Here is a 23,779-nt window from a genome sequence, read left to right on the forward strand (position 1 = left end):
TCCTAAAACACCAAAACTTGAAATACCACCCCAAACATTGACACCAGGCTCATTTAGTTGTTGCTCTAATGTTAAATGCATGTTCTCATTATACCAGTAAATACAATTATGTCTGTTAATATGGCCGGATAATTTGAAAGAAGCTTCATCACTCCACATAATGTTATCTAAAATTACTGGATTTTGTTCGATAAATCTCCCCCTTCATAACCTTATTACACTTGTATATATACCCTGTGTATGTATGTATCTATATATATATATATATATATATATATATATATATATATATATATATATATACATATATTGTAATGCAGCGGCTTGCTTGGCATTACTGTAATGGTCCAGGATGTGTTTTGGGCTGACCATGTACCTCCCCCTCAGGTGACTGGTAACATGACTGTGACATAGCACAGGCCCTGTGCACACAGAATGTCTGATCACATGACTGTGACATCAGCACAGGTCCTGTATGTGCACCACAGGATTCTTAAACCCTGGTAGTTTTGAGACAGGGTGTGAAAGGCATGAGGCAGAACAAAGCGGACTGAAGCAGCTACGACCCAGCAAAGGTAAAAACACTGCGTTGATGTGGACATTGATATAAGTGACTTTGCTGAGGGATGTAACTGGAGCCAAGAGGGCCTGTCTGCCATTTGAAAGGCTCCCGAATGTTATGTGTGTAATATGCCGGTGAGCCACTAAGATGGACTGTGTGATAAGCAGTTATGATGTATAATAAACTGCTAGAGTGTGAAAACTGGAAAAACGTGGCTGGTGTGCTTTAATTGACCCAGTGCAGCGAGTATCCCCCAGTATGATGACTAGCGCTGCCTTGCAATATATATATATATATATATATATATATATATATATATATATATATATATATATATATATATATATATATATATATATATATATATATATATACACAGTGCCTACAAGTAGTATTCAACCCCCTGCAGATTTAGCTGGTTGACACATGCGGAATTAACTTGGCATTGTGACATTTGTACTGTAGATCAGCCTGGAATTGGGAAATGCACTGCAGCAAATTTTGTTTTTATTATTTATTTTTATTTTTTTTTAAAACGTTAAAAGTTAATTCAGAGTGTCATTTATTATTCAACCCCTCAAACCACAAGAATTCTGTTTGGTCCCCCTAAAGTATTAAGAAGTAGTTCAGGCACCAAGAATAATGAGCTTCACATGTGTGGATTAAAGATCTCTTTTGCCAGCCTTTTCTGACTATTTAAGACCCTCCCCAAACTTGTGAACAGCACTCAGACATGGTCAACATGGGAAAGACAAAGGAGCATTCCAAGGCCATCAGAGACAAGATCGTGGAGGGTCACAAGGCTGGCAAGGGGTACAAAACCCTTTCCAAGGAGTTGGGCCTACCTGTCTCAACTGTTGGGAGCATCATCCGTAAGTGGAAGGCTTATGGAACTACTGTTAGCCTTCCACGGCCTGGACAGCCTTTGAAAGTGTCCTCCCGTGCCAAGGCCAGGCTTGTCCGAAGAGTCAAGGCTAACCCAAGGACAACAAGGAAGGAGCTCCGGGAAGATCTCATGGCAGTGGGGACATTGGTTTCAGTCAATACCATAAGTAACGTATTCCACCGCAATGGTCTCCGTTCCAGACGAGCCCGTAAGGTACCTTTACTTTCAAAGTGTCATGTCAAGGCTCGTCTACAGTTTGCTCATGATCACTTGGAGGACTCTGAGACAGACTCGTTCAAGGTTCTATGGTCTGATGAGACCAAGATCTAGATCTTTGGTGCCAACCACACACGTGACGTTTCGAGACTGGATGGCACTGCATACGACCCCAAGAATACCATCCCTACAGTCAAGCATGGTGGTGGCAGCATCATGCTGTGGGGCTGTTTCTCTGCCAAGGGGCCTGGCCATCTGGTCCGCATCCATGGGAAGATGGATAGCACGGCCTACCTGGAGATTTTGGCCAAGAACCTCCGCTCCTCCATCAAGGATCTTAAGATGGGTCGTAATTTCATCTTCCAACAAGACAACGACCCAAAGCACACAGCCAAGAAAACCAAGGCCTGGTTCAAGAGGGAAAAAGTCAAGGTGTTGGAGTGGTCTAGTCAGTCTCCTGACCTTAACCCAATTGAAAACTTGTGGAAGGAGCTCAAGAATAAAGTCCACATGAGACACCCAAAGAACCTAGATAACTTGGAGAAGATCTGCATGGAGGAGTGGGCCAAGATAACTCCACAGACCTGTGCCGGCCTGATCAGGTCTTATAAAAGACGATTATTAGCTGTAATTGCAAACAAGGGTTATTCCACAAAATATTAAACATAGGGGTTGAATAATAATTGACCCACACTTTTATGTTTAAAATTTAATAAAATTCAACTGAGCAACATAACTTTTTGGTTTGTAAGATTTATGCTTCTGTTCATAAATCCTACTCTCGTTTGCAGTTTGAAGGCTCTAACTTATTTGCATCTTATCAAACCAGCTAAATCTGCAGGGGGTTGAATACTACTTGTAGGCACTGTATATATATATATATATATATATATATATATATATATATATATATATATATATATATATATATATATATATATATATATATATATATATATATATATATATAGTACAGACCGAAAGTTTGGACACACATTCTCATTTAAAGATTTTTCTGTATTTTCATGACTATGAAAATTGTACATTCACAATGAAGGCATCAAAACTATGCATTAACACATGTGGAATTATATACTTAACAAAAAAGTGTGAAACAACTGAAAATATGTCTTATATTCTAGGTTCTTCAAAGTAGCCACCCTTTGCTTTGATGACTGCTTTGCACACTCTTGGCATTCTCTTGATGAGCTTCAAGAGGTAGTCACCGGAAATGGTTTTCACTTCACAGGTGTGCCCTGTCAGATTTAATAAGTGGGATTTCTTGCCTTATAAATGGGGTTGGGACCATCAGTTGTGTTGTGCAGAAGTCTGGTGGAAACACAGCTGATAGTCCTACTGAATAGACTGTTAGAATTTGTATTATGGCAAGAAAAAAGCAGCTAAGTAGAGAAAAATGAGTGGACATCATTACTTTAAGAAATGAAGGTCAGTCAGTCTGAAAAATTGGGCAAACTTTGAAAGTGTCCCCAAGTGCAGTTGCAAAAACCATCAAGCGCTACAAAGAAACTGGCTCACATGAGGACCGCCCCAGGAAAGGAAGACCAAGAGTCACCTCTGCTTCTGAGGATAAGTTTATCCGAGTCACCAGCCTCAGAAATCGCAGGTTAACAGCAGCTCAGATTAGAGACTAGGTCAATGCCACACAGAGTTCTAGCAGCAAACACATCTCTTCAACAACTGTTAAGAGGAGACTTTGTGCAGCAGGCCTTCATGGTAAAATAGCTGCTAGGAAACCACTGCTAAGGACAGGCAACAAGCAGAAAAGACATGTTTGGGCTAAAGAACACAAGGAATGGACATTAGACCAGTGGAAATCTGTGCTTTGGTCTGATGAGTCCAAATTTGAGATCTTTGGTTCCAAACACCGTGTCTTTGTGTGACGCAGAAAAGGTGAACGAATGGACTCTACATGCCTGGTTCCCACCGTGAAGCATGGAAGAGGAGGTGTGATGGTGTGGGGGGTGCTTTGCTGGTGACACTGTTGGGGATTTATTCAAAATTGAATGCATACTGAACCAGCATGGCTACCACAGCATCTTGCAGCAGCATGCTATTCCATCCGGTTTGCGTTTAGTTGGACCATCATTTATTTTTCAACAGGACAATGACCCCAAACACACCTCCAGGCTGTGTAAGGGCTATTTGACCAAGAAGGAGAGTGATGGGGTGCTACGCCAGATGACCTGGCCTCCACAGTCACCAGATCTGAACCCAATCGAGATGGTTTGGGGTGAGCTGGATCGCAGAGTGAAGGCAAAAGGGCCAACAAGTGCTAAGCATCTCTGGGAACTCATTCAAGATTGTTGGAAGACCATTTCCGGTGACTACCTCTTGAAGCTCATCAAGAGAATACCAAGAGTGTGCAAAGGAGTCATCAAAGCAAAAGGTGGCTACTTTGAAGAACCTAGAATATAAGACATATTTTCAGTTGTTTCACACTTTTTTGTTAAGTTTCCACATGTGTTAATTCATAATTTTGATGCCTTCAGTGTGAATGTACAATTTTCATAATCCTGAAAATACAGAAAAATCTTTAAATGAGTAGGTGTGTCCAAACTTTTGGTCTGTACTGTGTATATATATCTATATCTCTCTATCTATATATATAATCGTCTTATCCCATCTGTCTCTCCGTCTTTCTGTCTGTCTGTCTTTCTGTCTGTCTGTCTGTCTGTCCAGGAAATCCCGCGTCTCTGATTGGTCCGGCCGCGGCCAATCAGCGACGCGGGATTTCAGAAAAAGATGGCGGCCGTTAGCGGCTCATCTGCCGGACTGAGGTCAGCGGCGATGCAGCAGGGAGATGACCAGCGCCAGGCGCTCATCTCCCCGCTGCTGGCAGCACAAGTACCCCGACAGGCGGCGCCGCTCACCTCCATGCGGCTAACGTCGGGAGATCAGCGGCTTGGCCCACTGATCTCTGGAGGGCAAGTGTGAACGGAGGGCTGGGGAGCGGCGCCGCCTGTCGGGATACTTCTGCTGCGAGCAGCCTCTCATCTCCCGGCTTCTCGCAGCGGAAGTAGCCGCACAGGCAGCGCCGCTCCCCGGTCCTCACTAATACAACGCTGATTGGTCGCGGCCGGCGACCGTGACCAATCAGCATTATTGGCGCCAAATTTAAACCACGCTCTGCTGATTGGTCGAGGCCGGCGCCAAATTTAAACACCGCTCTGCTGATTGGTCGCGGCTGGCGGCCTCGACCAATCAGCGACATTGGCGCCAAATTTAAACACCGCTCTGCCGATTGGTCACGATCGCCTGCCGCAACCAATCAGCATTATTGGACCCAAATTTAAACCCCGCTCTGCTGATTGGTCGCGACCGCCGGCCGCGACCAATCAGCGATATTGGCGCCAAATTTTAACACCGATTTGCTGATTGGTCGCAGTTGCCGGCCACGACCAATCAGCAATTTTATTGCCAAATTTAAACAAGCTCTCCAGTCCTCACTAACACAGTTCGCTGATTGGTCGCGGCCGCCACCCTCGACCAATCACCGATATTGCCGCCAAATTTAAACACCGTTTTGCTGATTGGTCGCAGTTGCCGGCCGCGACCAATCAGCGATTTTGGCGCCAAATTTAAACAACGTTCTGCTGATTGCGCCCGGTCGGCCGCATACATATTCTAGAATACCCGATGTATATATATATCTACACTGCTCAAAAAAATAAAGGGAACACTCAAATAACACATCCTAGATCTGAATAAATGAAATATTCTCATTGAATACTTTGTTCTGTACAAAGTTGAATGTGCCGACAACAAAATCACACAAAAATCATAATCAATGAAAATAAAATTTATTAACCAATGGAGGCCTGGATTTGGAGTCCCCTCCAAAATTAAAGTGAAAAAACACACTACAGGCCGATCCTACTTTGAAGTAATGTCCTTAAAACAAGTCAAAATGAGGCTCAGTATTGTGTGTGGCCTCCACGTGTCTTTATGACCTCCCTTCAATGCCTGGGCATGCTCCTGATGAGGTTGCGGATGGTCTCCTGTGGGATCTCCTCCCAGACCTGGACTAAAGCACCCGCCAACTCCTGGACAGTCTGTGGTGCAACGTGACGTTGGTGGATGGAGCGAGACATGATGTCCCAGATGTGCTCAATTGGATTCAGGTCTGGGGAACGGGCTGGCCAGTCCATAGCTTCAATGCCTTCATCTTGCAGGAACTGCTAACACACTCCAGCCACATGAGGTCTGGCATTGTCCTGCATTAGGAGGAACCGAGGGCCAACCGCACCAACATATGGCCTCACAAGGGGTCTGAGGATCTCATCTCGGTGCCTAATGGCAGTCAGGCTACCTCTGGCGAGCACATAGAGGGCTGTGCGGCCCTCCAAAGAAATGCCACCCCACATCATTACTGACCCACTGCCAAACCGGTCATGCTGAAGAATGTTGCAGGCAGCAGATCGCTCTCCACGGCGTCTCCAGACTCTGTCACGTCTGTCACGTCTGTCACATGTGCTCAGTGTGAACCTGCTTTCATCTGTGAAGAGCACAGGGCGCTAGTGGCGACTTTGCCAATCCTGGTGTTCTGTGGCAAATGCCATGCGTCCTGCACAGTGTTGGGCTGTGAGCACAACCCCCATCTGTGGACGTCGAGCCCTCATAACACCCTCATGGAGTCGGTTTCTAACCATTTGTGCAGACACGTGCATATTTGTTGCCTGCTGGAGGTCATTTCACAGGGCTCTGGCAGTGCTCCTCCTGTTTCTCCTTGCACAAAGATGGAGGTAGCGGTCCTGCTGCTGGGTTGTTGCCCTCCTATGGCCCCCTCCACGTCTCCTGGTGTACTGGCCTGTCTCCTGGTAGCGCTTCCAGCCTCTGGACACTACGCTGACAGACACAGCAAACCTTCTTGCCACAGCTTGCATTGATGTGCCACCCTGGATGAGCTGCACTACCTGAGCAACTTCTGTGGGTTGTAGAGTCTTTCTCATGCTACCATGAGTGTGAAAGCACAACCAATATTCAAAAGTGACCAAAACATCAGACAGACATCAGCCAGAAAGCATTGGTACTGAGATGTGGTCTGTGGTCCCCACCTGCAGAACCACTCCTTTATTGTGTGTGTCTTGATAATTGCCAATAATTTCCATCTATTGTCTATTCCATTTGCACAACAGCATGTGAAATTGATTGTCAATCAGTGTTGCTTCCTAAGTGGACAGTTTGATTTCACAGAAGTTTGATTTACTTGGAGTTATATTCTGTTGTTTAAGAGTTCCCTTTATTTTTTTTAGCAGTATAGATAGATAGATAGATAGATATTAGGGCTAATAATTAGAGATGAGCGGTGTTCGACTAGAACTGTTCGCCAATCTCAAATTCGAGCTGTTTTGGGCGGTGTTCGAGTTGTTCGACGAACCCGAACGATGTGCAAAAAAATCGGCTGTTCGAGGTTATGTTCGATAACTGTTCGTGCACCAAAAGCGTGTCCTGCATGTCTGGCGCTATTTAGAGCACCAATTATGCAGGGATTGTCTGCCACTCACTGTAATGCCACAGCCATGGTGGTTGTGGCATTACAGTGATTGCCCAAATCGATGGGAACAGTGCCAACAGTGAAACATGAAAAGCCGGCAATTCAGCAGCGGCATACACCGGTACCCGACAATTTAGAACCGAAAGAATAGAGCTTCACACATAGATTAGATAGATATAAACATGTCAGCCACATATATACGAAGTACAGTGAAAGTGCTGCTTACTGTACTTGTCATTTAGCGTAAAGGATTTATCAAAAAAAATAATAGTGTTTTCATGCACCGTCTCTTTAAAAAAGCCGGCCGGCAATTCAGCAGCGGTACCCGACAATTTAGAATAGAAGGAATAGAGCATCACACATAGATTAGATAGATAGAAACATGTCAGTCACATATATATGAAGTACAGTGACAGTGTTGCTTACTGTACTTGTCATTTAGTGTAAAGGATTTATTAAAAAAAATAATAGTGTTTTCATGCACCGTCTCTTTAAGAAAGCCGGCCGGCAATTCAGCATCTGTACCCGACAATTTATAACAGACAGAATAGAGCTTCACACATAGATTAGATAGATAGAAACATGTCAGTCACATATATATGAAGTACAGTGATAGTGTTGGTTACTGTACTTGTCATTTAGTATTAAAATAAAGGATTTATTATTAAAAAAATTGGCGTGGGGTTCCCCTTAATTTTAGGCTCTAGCGGAGGTTAAGCAGACAGCTGGGGCAGATGTTTGAAGCCAGGGAAGGGGGTAATACCCACGGAGCTTCCCAGGCTACTAATATCAGCCCCCAGCTGAATACATAGCCTTTACTAGCTATTAAAATGGGGGACCCCCCCCAAAAAATGACGTGGGGTCCCCCCTAATTTAATAGCTAGCAAAGGCTAGGCAGACAGCTGGGGGCTGATATTAATAGCCCAGGAAGGGAGCCATGAATATTGGCCCCCTCCCAGGCTAGAAACACCAGCCGTCAGCCGCCCCAGAAATGGCGCATTCATAGGATACGCCAATTCTGGCACTTAGCCTCGCTCTTCCACGCTGCCCTGGTGCGGTGGCAGTGGGGTAATAGGGCTGGGGTTGATGTCAGCTTATAATGCCAGCTGACATCAAGCCCAGGTTAGTAATGGAGAGGCGTCTATAAGACACCCCCATTACTAACCCCATAGTCAAAGTTAAAAAAAAAAACACAAACACCCAGAATAAAGTCCTTTAATTGAAATAAAGACACAATTCTTTATTGTTCTAAATTAAACCATACTTACCATCACACCCATTCCAGCTGAAGCCAACGATCTCCTGTAATAAAAATAAAATAATAAAGCAACCTCATCCTTACCTTTCCATGGTTCCCACGACAGCTTCAGCTCTGCTACATCGAGATGACAGACTGGACCGCAGCAGAAAGCTGCCATCCAGCCTGTCATCCCGCAGACACTGAGAAGCGCAGGCTTGCTTGCGCTCCACATTGTCTCTCTGTGACGGCATAAAGATGAGCCGAGGTCATGTCCAATGAACTCGGCTCACCTCATGCACGTCACTTACAGCGTGGGAGAGTTCTCACGCTGAAGCGCTGAGTGCAGGAGAATTTTCCCACGCTGTCAGTGAGGTGCATGAGGTGAGCTGAGTTCATTGGACATGAGCTCACCTCATGCACGTCACTGACAGCGTGGGAGAATTCTCCTGCACTCAGCACTGCAGCGTGAGAATTTTCCCACGCTGTCAGTGACGTGCATGAGGTGAGCCGAGTTCATTGGACATGACCTCGGCTCATCTGGATGCCGTCACAGCGAGACACTGAGGAGCGCAAGCATGCCTGCGCTTCTCAGTGTCTGCGGCATGACAGGCTGGATGGCAGCGTTCTGCTGCGGTCCAGCCTGTCATCTCGATGTAGCAGAGCTGAAGCTGTCGTGGGAACCATGGAAAGGTAAGGATGAGGTTGGTTTATTATTTTTCTTTTATTGCAGGAGATCGTTGGCTTCAGCTGGAATGGGCGTGATGGTAAGTATAGTTTAATTTAGAACAATAAAGAATTGTGTGTTTATTTCAATTAAAGGACTTTATTCTGGGTGTTGTGTTTTTTTTAAATACTTTACTAGAAATTCATGGCGGTCATGTCTAATACTGGCGTGACCCCATGAATTTTGGGCTTGGGGCCAGCTGATAATACCAAGCTGGCCCTAACAACTTTATTACCCAGTGAGCCACCGCACCAGGGCCCTGGATGAGTTGGGTACAGCGCCAGAAGATGGCGCTTCTATGAACGCGCCATTTTCCGGGGTGGCTGCGGACTGCAATTTGCAGCGGGGGGGGCCCAGAAAGCTTGGGCCTCCCTGCGCTGCAGATTCCAGCCCCCAGCTGCCTAGTTGTACCTGGCTGGACACAAAAATAGGGCGAAGCCCCACGTATTTTTTTTAAAATTATTTCATGAAATTCATGAAATAATTAAGAAAAAAAGGCCTTCCCTATATTGTTGTGTCCGGCCAGGTACAAATAGTCAGCTGGTGGTTGGGGGCAGCCCGTTCCTGCCTGCTGTACCTGGCTGGACACAAATATAGTGCGAAGCCCCACTTCAATTTTTTTAAATTATTTCAGGAAATTCATGAAATAATTAAAAAAAAATTGACGTGGGGCTTCGCACTATATTTGTGTCCAGTCAGGTGCAGCAGGCAGGAACGGGCTGCCCCCAACCACCAGCTGCCTATTTGTACCTGGCCAGACACAACAATATAGGGAAGCCCATTTTTTCTTACTTATTTCATGAAATAATTTAAAGAAAATTGACGTGGGGCTTCGCCCTGTTTTTGTGTCCAGCCAGGTACAACTAGGCAGCTGGGGGCTGGAATCCGCAGCGCAGGGAGGCCCAAGCTTTCTGGGCCACCCCCGCTGCAAATTGCAGTCCACAGCCACCCCAGAAAATGGCGCGTTCATAGAAGCGCCATCTTCTGGCGCTGTACCCAACTCATCCAGGGCCCTGATGCGGTGGCTCACTGGGTAATAAAGGGGTTAGGGCCAGCTTGGCATTATCAGCTGGCCCTAAGCCCAAAATTCATGGGGTCACGCCAATATTAGACATGACCACCATGAATTTCTAGTAAAGTATTTAAAAAAAACACAACACCCAGAAAAAGTCCTTTAATTGAAATAAACACACAATTCTTTATTGTTCTAAATTAAACCATACTTACCGTCACGCCCATTCCAGCTGAAGCCAACGATCTCCTGAAATAAAAGAAAAATAATAAAGCAACATCATCCTTACCTTTCCATGGTTCCCATGACAGCTTCAGCTCTGCTACATCGAGATGACAGGCTGGACCGCAGCAGAACGCTGCCATCCAGCCTGTCATCCCGCAGACACTGAGAAGCGCAGGCTTGCTTGCGCTCCACAGTGTCTCTCTGTGAGGGCATCCAGATGAGCCGAGTTAATGTCCAATGAACTCGGCTCACCTCATGCACGTCACTGACAGCGTGGGAAAATTCTCCTGCACTCAGCACTTCAGCGTGGGAGAATTCTCACACTGAAGCGCTGAGTGCAGGAGAATTCTCCCACGCTGTCAGTGACGTGCAGGAGGTGAGCTGAGTTCATTGGACATGAGCTCACCTTATGCACGTCACTGACAGCGTGGGAAAATTCTCCTGCACTCAGCGCTTCAGCGTGGGAGAATTCTCACGCTGAAGCGCTGAGTGCAGGAGAATTCTCCCACGCTGTCAGTGACGTGCAGGAGGTGAGCTGAGTTCATTGGACATGAGCTCACCTTATGCACGTCACTGACAGCGTGGGAAAATTCTCCTGCACTCAGCGCTTCAGCGTGGGAGAATTCTCACGCTGAAGCGCTGAGTGCAGGAGAATTCTCCCACGCTGTCAGTGACGTGCAGGAGGTGAGCTGAGTTCATTGGACATGAGCTCACCTTATGCACGTCACTGACAGCGTGGGAGAATTCTCCTGCACTCAGCGCTTCAGCGTGAGAATTTTCCCACGCTGTCAGTGACGTGCATGAGGTGCGCCGAGTTCATTGGACATGAACTCGTCTCATCTTCATGCCGTCACAGCCAGACACTGCAGAGCGCAAGCAAGCCTGCGCTTCTCAGTGTCTGCGGGATGACAGGCTGGATGGCAGCGTTCTGCTGCGGTCCAGCCTGTCATCTCGATGTAGCAGAGCTGAAGCTGTCGTGGGAACCATGGAAAGGTAAGGATGATGTTGCTTTATTATTTTTCTTTTATTGCAGGAGATCGTTGGCTTCAGCTGGAATGGGCGTGATGGTAAGTATGGTTTAATTTAGAACAATAAAGGATTGTGTCTTTATTTCAATTAAAGGACTTTATTCTGGGTGTTTGTGTTTTCTTTTAACTTTGACTATGGGGTTAGTAATGGGGGTGTCTTATAGACACCTCTCCATTAATAACCTGGGCTTGATGTCAGCTGGCATTATAAGCTGACATCAACCCCAGCCCTATTACCCCCTGCCACCGCTACAGGGCAGCGTGGAAGAGCGAGGCTAAGTGCCAGAATTGGCGCATCCTATGAATGCGCCATTTCTGGGGCGGCTGACGGCTGGTGTTTCTAGCCTGGGAGGGGGCCAATATTCATGGCTCCCTTCCTGGGCTATTAATATCAGCCCCCAGCTGTCTGCCTAGCCTTTGCTAGCTATTAAATTAGGGGGGACCCCACATCATTTTTTTGGGGGGGTCCCCCATTTTAATAGCTAGTAAAGGCTATGTATTCAGCTGGGGGCTCATATTAGTAGCCTGGGAAGCTCCGTGGGTATTACCCCCTTCCCAGGCTTCAAACATCTGCCCCAGCTGTCTGCTTAACCTCCGCTAGAGACTAAAATTAAGGGGAACCCCACGCCAATTTTTTTTAATAATAAATCCTTTATTTTAATACTAAATGACAAGTACAGTAACCAACACTATCACTGTACTTCATATATATGTGACTGACATGTTTCTATCTATCTAATCTATGTGTGAAGCTCTATTCTGTCTGTTATAAATTGTCGGGTACAGATGCTGAATTGCCGGCCGGCTTTTTTAAAGAGACAGTGCATGAAAACACTATTATATTTTTTAATAAATCCTTTACACTAAATGACAAGTACAGTAAGCAACACTGTCACTGTACTTCATATATATGTGACTGACATGTTTCTATCTATCTAATCTATGTGTGAGGCTCTATTCCTTCTTGTCTAAATTGTCGGGTACCGGTGTATGCCGCTGCTGAATTGCCGGCCGGCTTTTTTAAAGAAAGCGTCTTCTGAGCAGTTTGTCAGCTTTTGGACACCTTTGAAGGTGTTTTCTATGTGTTTCTATGTGTTTTTGTTTGCCTGCCATTGGTTTTAACGGTGTTCGACGAACAGTTCGACGAACAGTTCCTCGAACATCCCGGTGTTCGACGAACCGAACCGAACCCGAACACTACGGGGGTGGCTCAACACTACTAATAATATATATACAGTTAGCCGTCTCTTGATGGTCTGATGTGCCCCATTGTTCCATGACGTCATGATATCGTAAGGTTGATAAGTACCTGGGCTCCGAAGAGCCCTGAACAGTGACCAGAGCTGGAGGCTGAGTATTTATATGTATATTTTTTTATTTTTTTTTTCATTTATTTTTGTTAACACTTTATTATGTGCTCTAGGGTCCTTTGGATAGGTAAGCAATATATGATTGGAGTGCCACACCTGGCACAATCGCCGATCAGCTATTCTGGGTGCTGGCAGCTGCCAGAAGTGCTCAGTTGCGGAGCTGCACAGCTCCACCAACTGCATAGTGGCTGCGGCCGGGTACTGATCATACTCCCCCTATTGATTTGAATAAGGGGCAAATTTACAGTACATTACCAATACCACTATGCAGTTGATGGAGCTGTGCAGCTCCGCAACTGAGCACTTCTGGCTGCTGCCAGCACCCAGAATAGGTGATTGGCGGGAGTGCCTGGTGTCGCACTCCCACTAATTGGATATTCATGATGTAGCCCTTAAATGAACAGAAAATACCACCTTGAACTGATGTGCCTAACAGGAGGTAAACTGTCTTTAGTCCGAAATCGTTATGGTTGTTGGAAGATGCTATGCCAAAATTGGGAAATATTTTTTTTTATCAGTGAAAGAAATAATACAGTATTAGAAAGTGTTTTAAAATATTTTACTTGTTACATAAATGTTAGTCTCTGTTACCAAAAGCATTGGTTCCCTGTTATAAGTCGGTGTGGACCATTGGTCACAGTTTGTATCTATTGTAAGATGGACCGGACAGTGTCATGGCTTCCATTATGAACAGATGTGTGAACAGATCCTTAACATTTATAAAGATATTTCTTACATTAACACAACATAAACTTATAACTTGACTGAAGGATTTTTCAGATACACCACCCATAACGAGTAATTGAATGTAATTTTCATTTTTATTTCATAATTCAATATAACAGATGAAAATAAAATGAAAACTTTGTAATGTATCTTATCATAGAAATCTGCTTTACTCTCCTCATGGGTCCATCTTTCACTCTCAAGTAAAAAGTAAAATCTGTATTCAGTGAAGCCAAAGTTTCCCATTACTGAGATATATGACAGTTGGTGCCTATAACATTATATGGAATGGGGAGGGGGAGGAGGTTTTAGAGGCAGACACTTTCTGTTGCAAATTCTCCTGAAAAAACAGTTCTACATAGAACTTTATGAGCACCAACTGGTATCTCCTTTCTCATAATGTCAGTAATGAGAACATCTGTGTTCACTTAATTGAAAATTTTGACAATGAAAGATCAGTTCAGAAAGAAAAATAAGCATATTTTTTTCTAATAAGATATACAGGTTCTTCTCACAAAATTAGAATATCATCAAAAAGTTAATTTATTTCAGTTCTTCAATACAAAAAGTGAAACTCATATATTATATAGAGTCATTACAAACAGAGTGATCTATTTCAAATGTTCATTTCTGTTAATGTTGATGATTGTGTCTTACAGCCAATGAAAACACGAAAGTCATTATCTCAGTAAATTAGAATACTTTATAACAACAGCTTGAAAAATGATTTTAAAATCTGAAATGTTGGCCTACTGAAATGTATGTTCAGTAAATGCACTCAATACTTGGTCGGGGCTCCTTTTGCACCAATTACTGCATCAATGCGGCGTGGCATGGAGGCGATCAGCCTGTGGCACTGCTGAGGTGTTATGGAAGCCCAGGTTGCTTTGATAGCAGCCTTCAGCTCGTCTGCATTGTTGGGTCTGGTGTCTCTCATCTTCCTCTTGACAATACCCCATAGGGGGTTAAGGTCAGGTGAGTTTTCTGGCCAATCAAGCACAGTGATACTGTGGTTTCTAAACCAGGTGTTGGTACTTTTGGCAGTGTGGACAGGTGCCAAGTCCTGCTGGAGAATGAAATGTCCATCTCCAAAAACCTTGTCGGCAGAGGGAAGCTTGAAGTGCTCTAAAATTTCCTGGCAGATGGCTGCTCTGACTTTGGTCTTGATAAAACACAGTGGACCGTCACCAGCAGATGACATGGCTCCCCAAACCATCACTGATTGTGGAAACTTCACACCAGGCCTCAAGCAGCTTGGATTGTGGCCTCTCCACTCTTCCTGCAGACTCTGGGACCTTGATTTCCAAATGAAATGCAAAATTTACTTTCATCTGAAAACAACACCTTGGACCACTGAGCAACAGCTCAGGTTTTTTTCTCCTTGGTCCAGGTAAGACGCTTCTGGCGTTGTCTATTGGTCATGAGTGGCTTGACACAAGGAATGCGACACTTGTAGCCCATGTCCTGGATACGTCTGTGTGTGGTGGCTCTTGAAGCAATGACTTCAGCAGCAGTCCACTCCTTGTGAATCTCCCCCAAATTTTTGAATGGCTTTTTCTTAACAATCCTTTCAAGGCTGCGCTTATCCCGGTTGCTTGTGCACCTTTTTCAACCACACTTTTTCCTTCCATTCAACTTTCCATTAATCTGTTTGGATACAGCACTCTGTGAACAGCCAGCTTCTTTAGCTATGACCTTTAATGGCTTACCTTCCTTGTGGAGTGTGTCAATGACTGCCTTCTGAACATCTGTCAAGTCAGCAGTCTACCCCATGATTGTGGAGCCTACTGAAACAGACTAAGGGACCTTTTTAAATGCGTAGGAAGCCTTTGCAGGTTTTTTTTAAATATTGAGTGCATTTACTGAACATACATTTCAGTAGGCCAACATTTCAGATTTTAAAAACATTTTTCAAGCTGTTGTTATAAAGTATTATAATTTACTGAGATAATGACTTTAGTGTTTTCATTGGCTGTAAGCCATAATCTTCAACACTAACAGAAATAAACACTTGAAATAGATCACTCTGTTTGTAATGACTCTATATAATATATGAGTTTCACTTTTTGTATTGAAGAAGTGAAATAAAATAACTTTTTGATGATATTATCATTTTGTGAGAAGCACTTGTATTACAAAGTTTCTTATTTTTACCTGGACTTTGATTTATGAAAATGAATAAATAAATAAAATGTTGGTGACCCTTTAATGTGCTGTAATACAGTATGTTTCACGTCACAGAATAATGAAATTTACAGAGCTGTATTTCTTCCTAAGCCTACATTTCATTAGTGTATTCTAGTCTACGCTCTTATTTGGACAGATTTAATATATGAATATAGGTTGAATCACTTTGCCAGTTGGGAATTCTTGCGATAATTATGCAGAGTTTATATGATGATAGCTTGAGGTTAGCATGTCTCCAAGGAAAGCCACTGTGTATCTTTAGCTTAATGAGAATGTTAAACAAGGCAAGTGGATGCCATTGCATTGAGTACATGAGATTCTTAAAATGTATTTTCCATATGTAGCAATGTGTATTTTTAAAAAATAGTGATACAATTAATAATTTTCACATGATATCAAGATAAATCACTTTCTGGCTGTGGAATATTCAGCATAATCATTGAAGGTACAGTCGGGCACGTTATTGATGATTTATTTAGATTGTCCGATGTGATGTATGATGTTTGTTATGTGTAGTAAGAGGTCATCTGAAGATTACAAATGACCAGGAATCGAAAATAAGTCATAGTGATGAGCCATGGACCATTGAAAGCATCAACATTTTGGTGGAAAGTAATTAATATAGACTATACAGTCATCTTTGTGGTATATCTTCATTACATTTTGTTTTTATGAAAACTTAAATTATTTGTATTATAATTATATATCTGGAGATTGTAACCGAGCTGATGTTAATACTTATTATAAAACCAGATTCGTCATTAAGTGTACTGGTATGAACAGGGTTGAACGGGGTCACGAGCACCAGATCTTCTAATGGGCCAAAGCTCTATCACTATAACATGCCCCTAATACACGTGGAGCACAAAAGTGAAACAAAATTAAAATTAAATTGTGTTCTTTTTTTATATAAATAGCTTATTAAACATTACTGTACAATACAGTATAATAAAAGTGGACATGTATGAATGGAGACTGTCTACTGGTACTAGTGTCTCTATAATCAAATCCCCTTATATCTCCATAGCTAAAGAAGGAAACCCATTGATTTTATTAATTCATGGCTTTTGAAACGTTTGGATTTTGTACCCAGCTATTTGTTTCTCTGATAATACCTGTCTTAAACGGCCAAAGGTATAATATACATGAGGATTGAAGGGTCCACTTAATTGGGCCATTCATGGAAGCAGGTCTCAGCATCTGGGCAAAGTTACATGTCTAAAAACGTCCTCCTTGGAAGTTACTTAAATGGTTCAGGCACATGATTGTATTCTCAATCCGAGTGCTATCAGTCAAAAAATCGGATCGCACCCGAACCAACACTATTCAATGGAGCAGTGGAGATGAACCATTTTTTTTTTACTGACTGAATCTGCACGTAAAAAAAAATCACAGCATGCACAATTTTCCTCCTAAAATCTGATGAGACTCGCCTATTGAAGTTTATGGGTGCAAGAAAAAAGTTGGATGCCATAGTGCAGCATCTGATTTTTACAGCTACAGTGGGTACGTAAAGTTTTCAGACCCCTTTAAATTTTTCACTCTTTGTTTCATTGCAGCCATTTGGTAAATTCTAAAAAGTTAATTTTTTTTCTCATTAAAGTACACTCTGCACCCCATCTTGACTGAAAAAAGCAGAAATGTAGACATTTTTGCAAATTTATTAAAAAAGAAAAACTGAAATATCACATGGTCATAGGTATTCCGACCCTTTGCTCAGTATTGAGGAGCAGCACCCTTTTGAGCTAGTACAGCCATGAGTCTTCTTGGGAATGATGCAACAAGTTTTTTACACCTGGATTTGGGGATCCTCTGCCATTCTTCCTAGCAGATCCTCTCCAGTTCCGTCAGGTTGGATGGTGAACGTTGGTGGACAGCCATTTTCAGGTTTCTCCAGAGATGCTTAATGGGGTTTCGGTCAGGGCTCTGGCTGGGCCAGTCAAGAATGGTCACAGAGTTGTTCTGAAGCCACTACTTAGTTATTTTAGCTGTGTGCTTAGGGTCATTGTCTTGTTGGAAGGTGAACCTTCGGCCAAGTCTAAGGTCCAGAGCAGGATATCTCTCTACTTGGCCGCATTCATGTTTCCTTCAATTTCAACCAGTCATCCAGTCCCTGCAGCTGAAAAACACCCCCATAGCATGATGCTGCCACCATCATGTTTCACTGTTGGGATTGTATTGAGCTGATGATGAGCAGTTCCTGGTTTTCTGCACATATACCGCTTAGAATTATCATCAAAAAGTTCCATCTTTGTCTCATCAGACCATAGAATCTTATTTATCATAGTCTGGGAGTTCTTCATGTATTTTTGAAAAACTCTATGCGAGCTTTCATATGTCTTTCACTGAGGAGAGGCTTCCGTCGGACCACTCTGCCATAAAGGCCCAACTGGTGGAGGTCTGCAGTGATAGTTGACTTTGTGAAACTTTCTCCCATCTCCCTACTGCATCTCTGGAGCTCAGCCACAGTGATCTTGGGGTTCTTCTTTACCTCCCTCATCAAGGTTCTTTTCCCACGATTGCTCAGTTTGGCTGGACGGCCAGGTCTAGGAAGACTTCTGGTGGTCCCAAACTTCTTCCATTTAAGGATTATGGAGCCCACTGTGCTCTTAGGAACCTTGAGCAATGCAGAATTTCTTTTGTAACCTTGGCCAGATCTGTGCCTTGCCACAATTCTGTCTCTGAACTCCTTGGGCAGTTCCTTTGAGCTCATGATTCTCATTTGGTCTGACATGCACTGTGAGCTGTGAGGTCTTATACAGACAGGTGTGTGCCTTTCCAAATCAAGTCCTATCAGTTTAATTAAACACAGCTGGACTCCAATGAAGGAGTAGAACCATGTCAAGGAGGATCACAAGGAAATGGACAGCATGTGACTTAAATATGAGTGTCTGAGCAAAGGGTCTGAATACTTATGACAATGTGATATTTCAGTTTTTCTTTTTTAATAAATTTGCAAAAAGTTCTACATTTCTGTTTTTTTTCAGTCAAGATGGGGTGCAGAGTGTACTTTAATGAGAAAAAATGAACTTTTTAGAATTTACCAAATGGCTGCAATGAAACAGAGTGAAAAATTTAAAGGGGTCTGAATACTTTCCGTACCTACTGTACATTGGAATTCTGTAACATAGGAAACTGCAAATGATCCTGTAAGTGAATAATAGCCACTGATGTAAAAAAACGGATTGTACGGATGACAGTTGAGAAAAAAAATCTTCACATTGGATGAAGCTCTGAACGATTTTTTATACGGTTGTGTGCACGAGCCCAAAAGGGCAGCAATCATCAAAAAATTATCTTTTGTTTTAATCAGGTTTTTGTGCTACATGCATTTTAAAAATAATTTGACAATTTTTTTTTCATATCATGATCTTTATTAAAAAAGCAAAATTAGTTAACTTGCAATTTTCACCATGGCCACAGCTGTTTTTTAGACCGTACTTCCTGCCCTTTCCGAGAGTTTTTTCAGTAGACTTCTTATCATCAAAAACAGGATTATAATGACAGGCATAACTTATATTCACAGCTGATAATACAGGATCCACCAATCACAATAGACAATCACTCTGCTCCCTCTCCCTTCAAAATGACCCTTGCACACACTCATTAGATGCTTAAAGAGAACCTGTCATCAGGATTTTGTACCCCAAACTAATGATATGTGTGTAAATATGTTTTCATGCTGATGAATGTCTTATATTTAATTTAGAAATCAGTTTTGCTTTTTTAGAAAAATCCATAGTTGACATTTTTTGCTAATGAGTTGGAAGTGTAGTGAGCACTGTACTTACAGCTCCACTGCTCCACTCCCTATTCCCCACCCACTCCCTATTCCCCACCCACTGCCTGCCTCCTGTCTGACAAGTCACATACTGACATGCCATTCATGTTTCAGAAACTCAAGAGGCAGTCAGTAGGTGGGGGGTCAGAAAGGCAGGAGAGCTGCAAGTGCAGTGTCCACCCACTGCACTTGCAGCTCATTAGCATACTATCTCAACAATTAATTTCTATAAAACAACAAAACAGATTTCTAAAAGAAAGGTACAGATTTAATCAGCATGAAATCATCTTTACATGCATGCCATTAATTTGAGGTATAAAATCCCAATGATAGGATCCCTTTAAATGCAAATGATATGGTTGGGTCTGACCATTGTGGCTAATGTCCATGTGTTGTTTCTGGAAACCATAGTAAATTAAAGTCTAACACAATTCTCAGTGGACATTGTGAAAATTGCAAGATTTCTATTTTTATTTTTAATACAAATTGCAATATGGGAAAAAAACAACATTGGCAAAAATAAAAAAAAATCCTTCAACACAAAAACTTGATTTAAACAATAGGTGATTTTTAGATAATAGCTTCCTATTAAAAAAACAAACGTGTAAAACAAAACTTGGTAATACAAGGCTAAACTTTTAAAATGTAAATTTATGCTGTAAAGTAAAGTTAGTCCATAAGTACAATCTCAATTAATGATCACTTATGATAGTTTTTCTTTCTAGTAATGAAAAGTGCAAATTACAATATATATTATCATAGAATTAATTGTCTTTTTTACCCCTTACAGAAACTCCACGTACTGTATGAAGGTATCCATGTCGTTGACGGTGGCGGAACATGAGGCAGGACTTTGTTACAACAGCAGAATACGATATATAGAAAAAGCGGAAGTCACCAAAACAAAAGTGATTTCATGTCCTGATATTGACGACTACAGGACCCCGAATGAAAGCACTGAAGTTGTATGGTATAAGGTATCTACAAAATCTTTATTTCATTACTAGATTACCTTGCCACAGGGCAAAACTTTCGAGAAATACAGAAGCCTCCAAGCAAACTTCCGAGACTGCTGAAGGGTAAATGTAAATTTATAATAAATGAAATAACATATGGCAGCTATTCAAATGAATGGCCGATCATGTAATAAACGAACAGCCTGAGTCACCTAGAATGAGATGCTTGATGTGGACTCTCCCTTCTGGCTTATAGAACAAGACGATGGGAATACGCTTTGTAATCACTGGCTTACTGCAACATAGCACAATAAATGTCTGATCATACTATATATGGTGTATAAAGTGAGTCTTTGCACTAATCCAATCTCTGCCACTGATGGCGTGGATAGGAATATCTGTCTCAGTGAAGCGTCTTCAAGTGGTCGTGAAAAAGTGGAATGCAAATTATGGAACAACAAGCTGTTTATTACGTCCTCAGCATTGTGGGTGAGAATCTAATGTGCAAATTGTCTCTTCAGAGAGGAAGAGGACTTGAACTCTAGTGCCACCTATTGGAAGTAGCAATCCTAAAAGTCATTATTGAGCCTTTAACGAGCCTTGAAATAGGACTTGGGATAAAAGCCAAATCAGAATTTCAATTTGTAGACACAATGTTTTAGGGTATTGCCTCTCATCAGTGCAAAGTATAAGATCTGATTTGGCTAGGTGAGATGCTAAGACTGGGATCTAAGGGGTAAGGTTTCTCCTTGTGGAGAGTGACATGCCAGGTCTGGCACGCCAGTATCAGGAGACTTAAACGCCTTGCATGCTCCTCTGGGAAATTAAATGTGCAATTTGTCTCTTCAGAGAGGAAGAGGACTTGACTCTAAATTCTCATCCACACACTGCTTTATATAGAAAGGGTGAAAGGGATGAAATGTGCAGTAAATAAGCCGCTTTTTGGCAGTGAAATCTGCAGCATATTTTGCCACTAAAGTTTTGCGTTGGTATTTTCCTTTGAGGAAATTTCATGTCTATAATTAATTTATCTAGAAATCAGTTATTTTCTTTTCAGGATTTTTTTGTAGCAGACTGTTGAACTTGCAATCTATTATCTATAAAAATGCTATCATTTATTAATCACATAATATAAAATCAGTTAATACATCAAGGGAAAGCAAACGAAAATATATAGATCATATGTACAGTTATTATATCTATAGTAGGTGATAATTATAGCCAAAATGTCACAGACATATAAGTCAACAGCTCAGAATATTGAATAAAAGAGTCCTATGTGATGTAGCTATCTATGAGAAGGTCACTTCAAATAAATATAATATAAAAAATGGTATAATTAATATAGTAAATTGACTAGTGCAAATAACAAAGCAGTGCAAAGAGGCTACATATAACAGAAAAGTCACTGTTCACACACAGAAATAATTAGAGTGAGCTAGATGGTACAGCAGCATAATGTACAAGGTTGACAAATATGGTGAATACTATCCCTACAGTTACTTCACGTGCCTGAAGCACGTTTCGCCTATAGCGTTGACAAGGGAACCTATATATAACCTCTTTGCACTGCTTTGTTTGCACTAGTCACTTTAATATATTAATTATACCACTTTTTATTTGTAGTGACCTTCTCATAGATGGTTATATCACCTAGGATTCTTCTATTCAATATTTTGAGCTGTTTACTTTCTATATTTCTATGACATATTGGCTATAATTATCACCTGGATACACAGTTGAAACCAGAAGTTTACATACACTATATAAAAATGCAAATTCTCTCTTCAGAGAAAAAGAGGACTTGAACTCTACACCGCGTGCAGAATTATTAGGCAAATGCGTATTTTGATCACATGATACTTTTTATACATGTTGTCCTACTCCAAGCTGCATAGGCTTGAGAGCCAACTACCAATTAAGTAAATCTGGTGATGTGCATCTCTGTAATGAGGAGGGGTGTTGTCTAATGACATTAACACCCTATATAAGGTGTGCTTAATTATTAGGCAACTTCCTTTCCTTTGGCAAAATGGGTCAGAAGAGAGGTTTGACGGGCTCTGAAAAGTCCAAAATTGTGAGATGTCTTGCAGAGGGATGCAGCAGTCTTGAAATTTCCAAACTTTTGAAGCGTGATCACCGAACAATCAAGCGTTTCATGGCAAATAGACAACAGGGTCGCAAGAAGCGTGTTGGCCAAAAAAGGCGCATAATAACTGCCCAGGAATTGAGAAAAATCAAGCGTGAAGCTGCCAAGATGCCATTTGTCACTAATTTTGACATATTTCAGAGCTGCAACGTTACTGGAGTATCAAAAAGCACAAAGTGTGCGATACTCAGGGACATGGCCAAGGTAAGGAAGGCTGAAAAACGACCACCTTTGAACAAGAAACATAAGATAAAACATCAAGAATGGGCCAAGAAATATCTTAAGACTGATTTTTCAAAGGTTTTATGGACTGATGAAATGAGAGTGACTCTTGATGGGCCAGATGGATGGGTCAGAGGCTGGATCAATAAAGGGCAGAGAGCTCCACTCCGACTCAGACGGCAGCAAGGTTGAGGTGGGGTACTGGTATGGGCTGGTATCATCAAAGATGAACTTGTGGGACCTTTTCGGGTTGAGGATGGAGTGAAGCTCAACTCCCTGACCTACTGCCAGTTTCTGGAAGACAACTTCAAGCAGTGGTACAGGAAGAAGTCGGTATCGTTCAAGAAAAAGATGATTTTCATGCAGGACAATGCTCCATCACATGCATCCAACTACTCCACAGCGTGACTGGCCAGTAAAGGTCTAAAAGAAGAAAAAATAATGACATGGCCCCCTTGTTCACCTGATCTGAACCCCATAGAGAACCTATGGTCCATCATAAAATGTGAGATCTACAGGGAGGGAAAACGGTACACCTCTCGGAACAGTGTCTGGGAGGCTGTGGTGGCTGCTGCACGCAATGTTGATCAAAAACAGATCAAGCAACTGACAGAATCTATGGATGGAAGGCTGTTGAGTGTCATCATAAAGAAAGGTGGCTATACTGATCACTATTTTTTTTTGTTTTTGCATGTCAGAAATGTTTATTTCTAAATTTTGTACACTGATATTGGTGTACCTGGTGAAAATAAACAAGTGAGATGGGATTATATTTGGTTTTTATTAAGTTGCCTAATAATTCTGCACAGTAATAGTTACCTGCACAAACAGATATCCTCCTAAAATAGCCAAATCTAAAAAAATCCCACTCCAACTTCCAAAAATATTAAGCTTGGATATTTATGAGTCTTTTGGGTTGATTGAGAACATAGTTGTTGATCAATAATAAAAATAATCCTCTAAAATACAACTTGCCTAAT

At 42.1% G+C, this 23,779-nt stretch overlaps 1 protein-coding gene across 1 annotated transcript in view; it reads left to right on the forward strand.

Annotated features, from left to right (window-relative positions):
- The window catches only part of IL1RAPL2 (interleukin 1 receptor accessory protein like 2), a 1,202,487-nt gene that overhangs the window by 543,471 nt on the left and 635,237 nt on the right, over positions 1-23,779 (forward strand). Inside the window, exon 4 of the mRNA XM_073637906.1 lies at positions 20,263-20,449. Within this exon, the coding sequence (XP_073494007.1) occupies positions 20,263-20,449 (187 nt within the window). The remainder of the gene's footprint in view (positions 1-20,262; positions 20,450-23,779) is intronic.

Source organism: Phyllobates terribilis, unplaced genomic scaffold (genome assembly GCF_046119375.1).
Source record: "Phyllobates terribilis strain yellow unplaced genomic scaffold, ASM4611937v1 Scaffold_7__3_contigs__length_470593459, whole genome shotgun sequence".
Taxonomy (NCBI): domain Eukaryota; kingdom Metazoa; phylum Chordata; class Amphibia; order Anura; family Dendrobatidae; genus Phyllobates; species Phyllobates terribilis.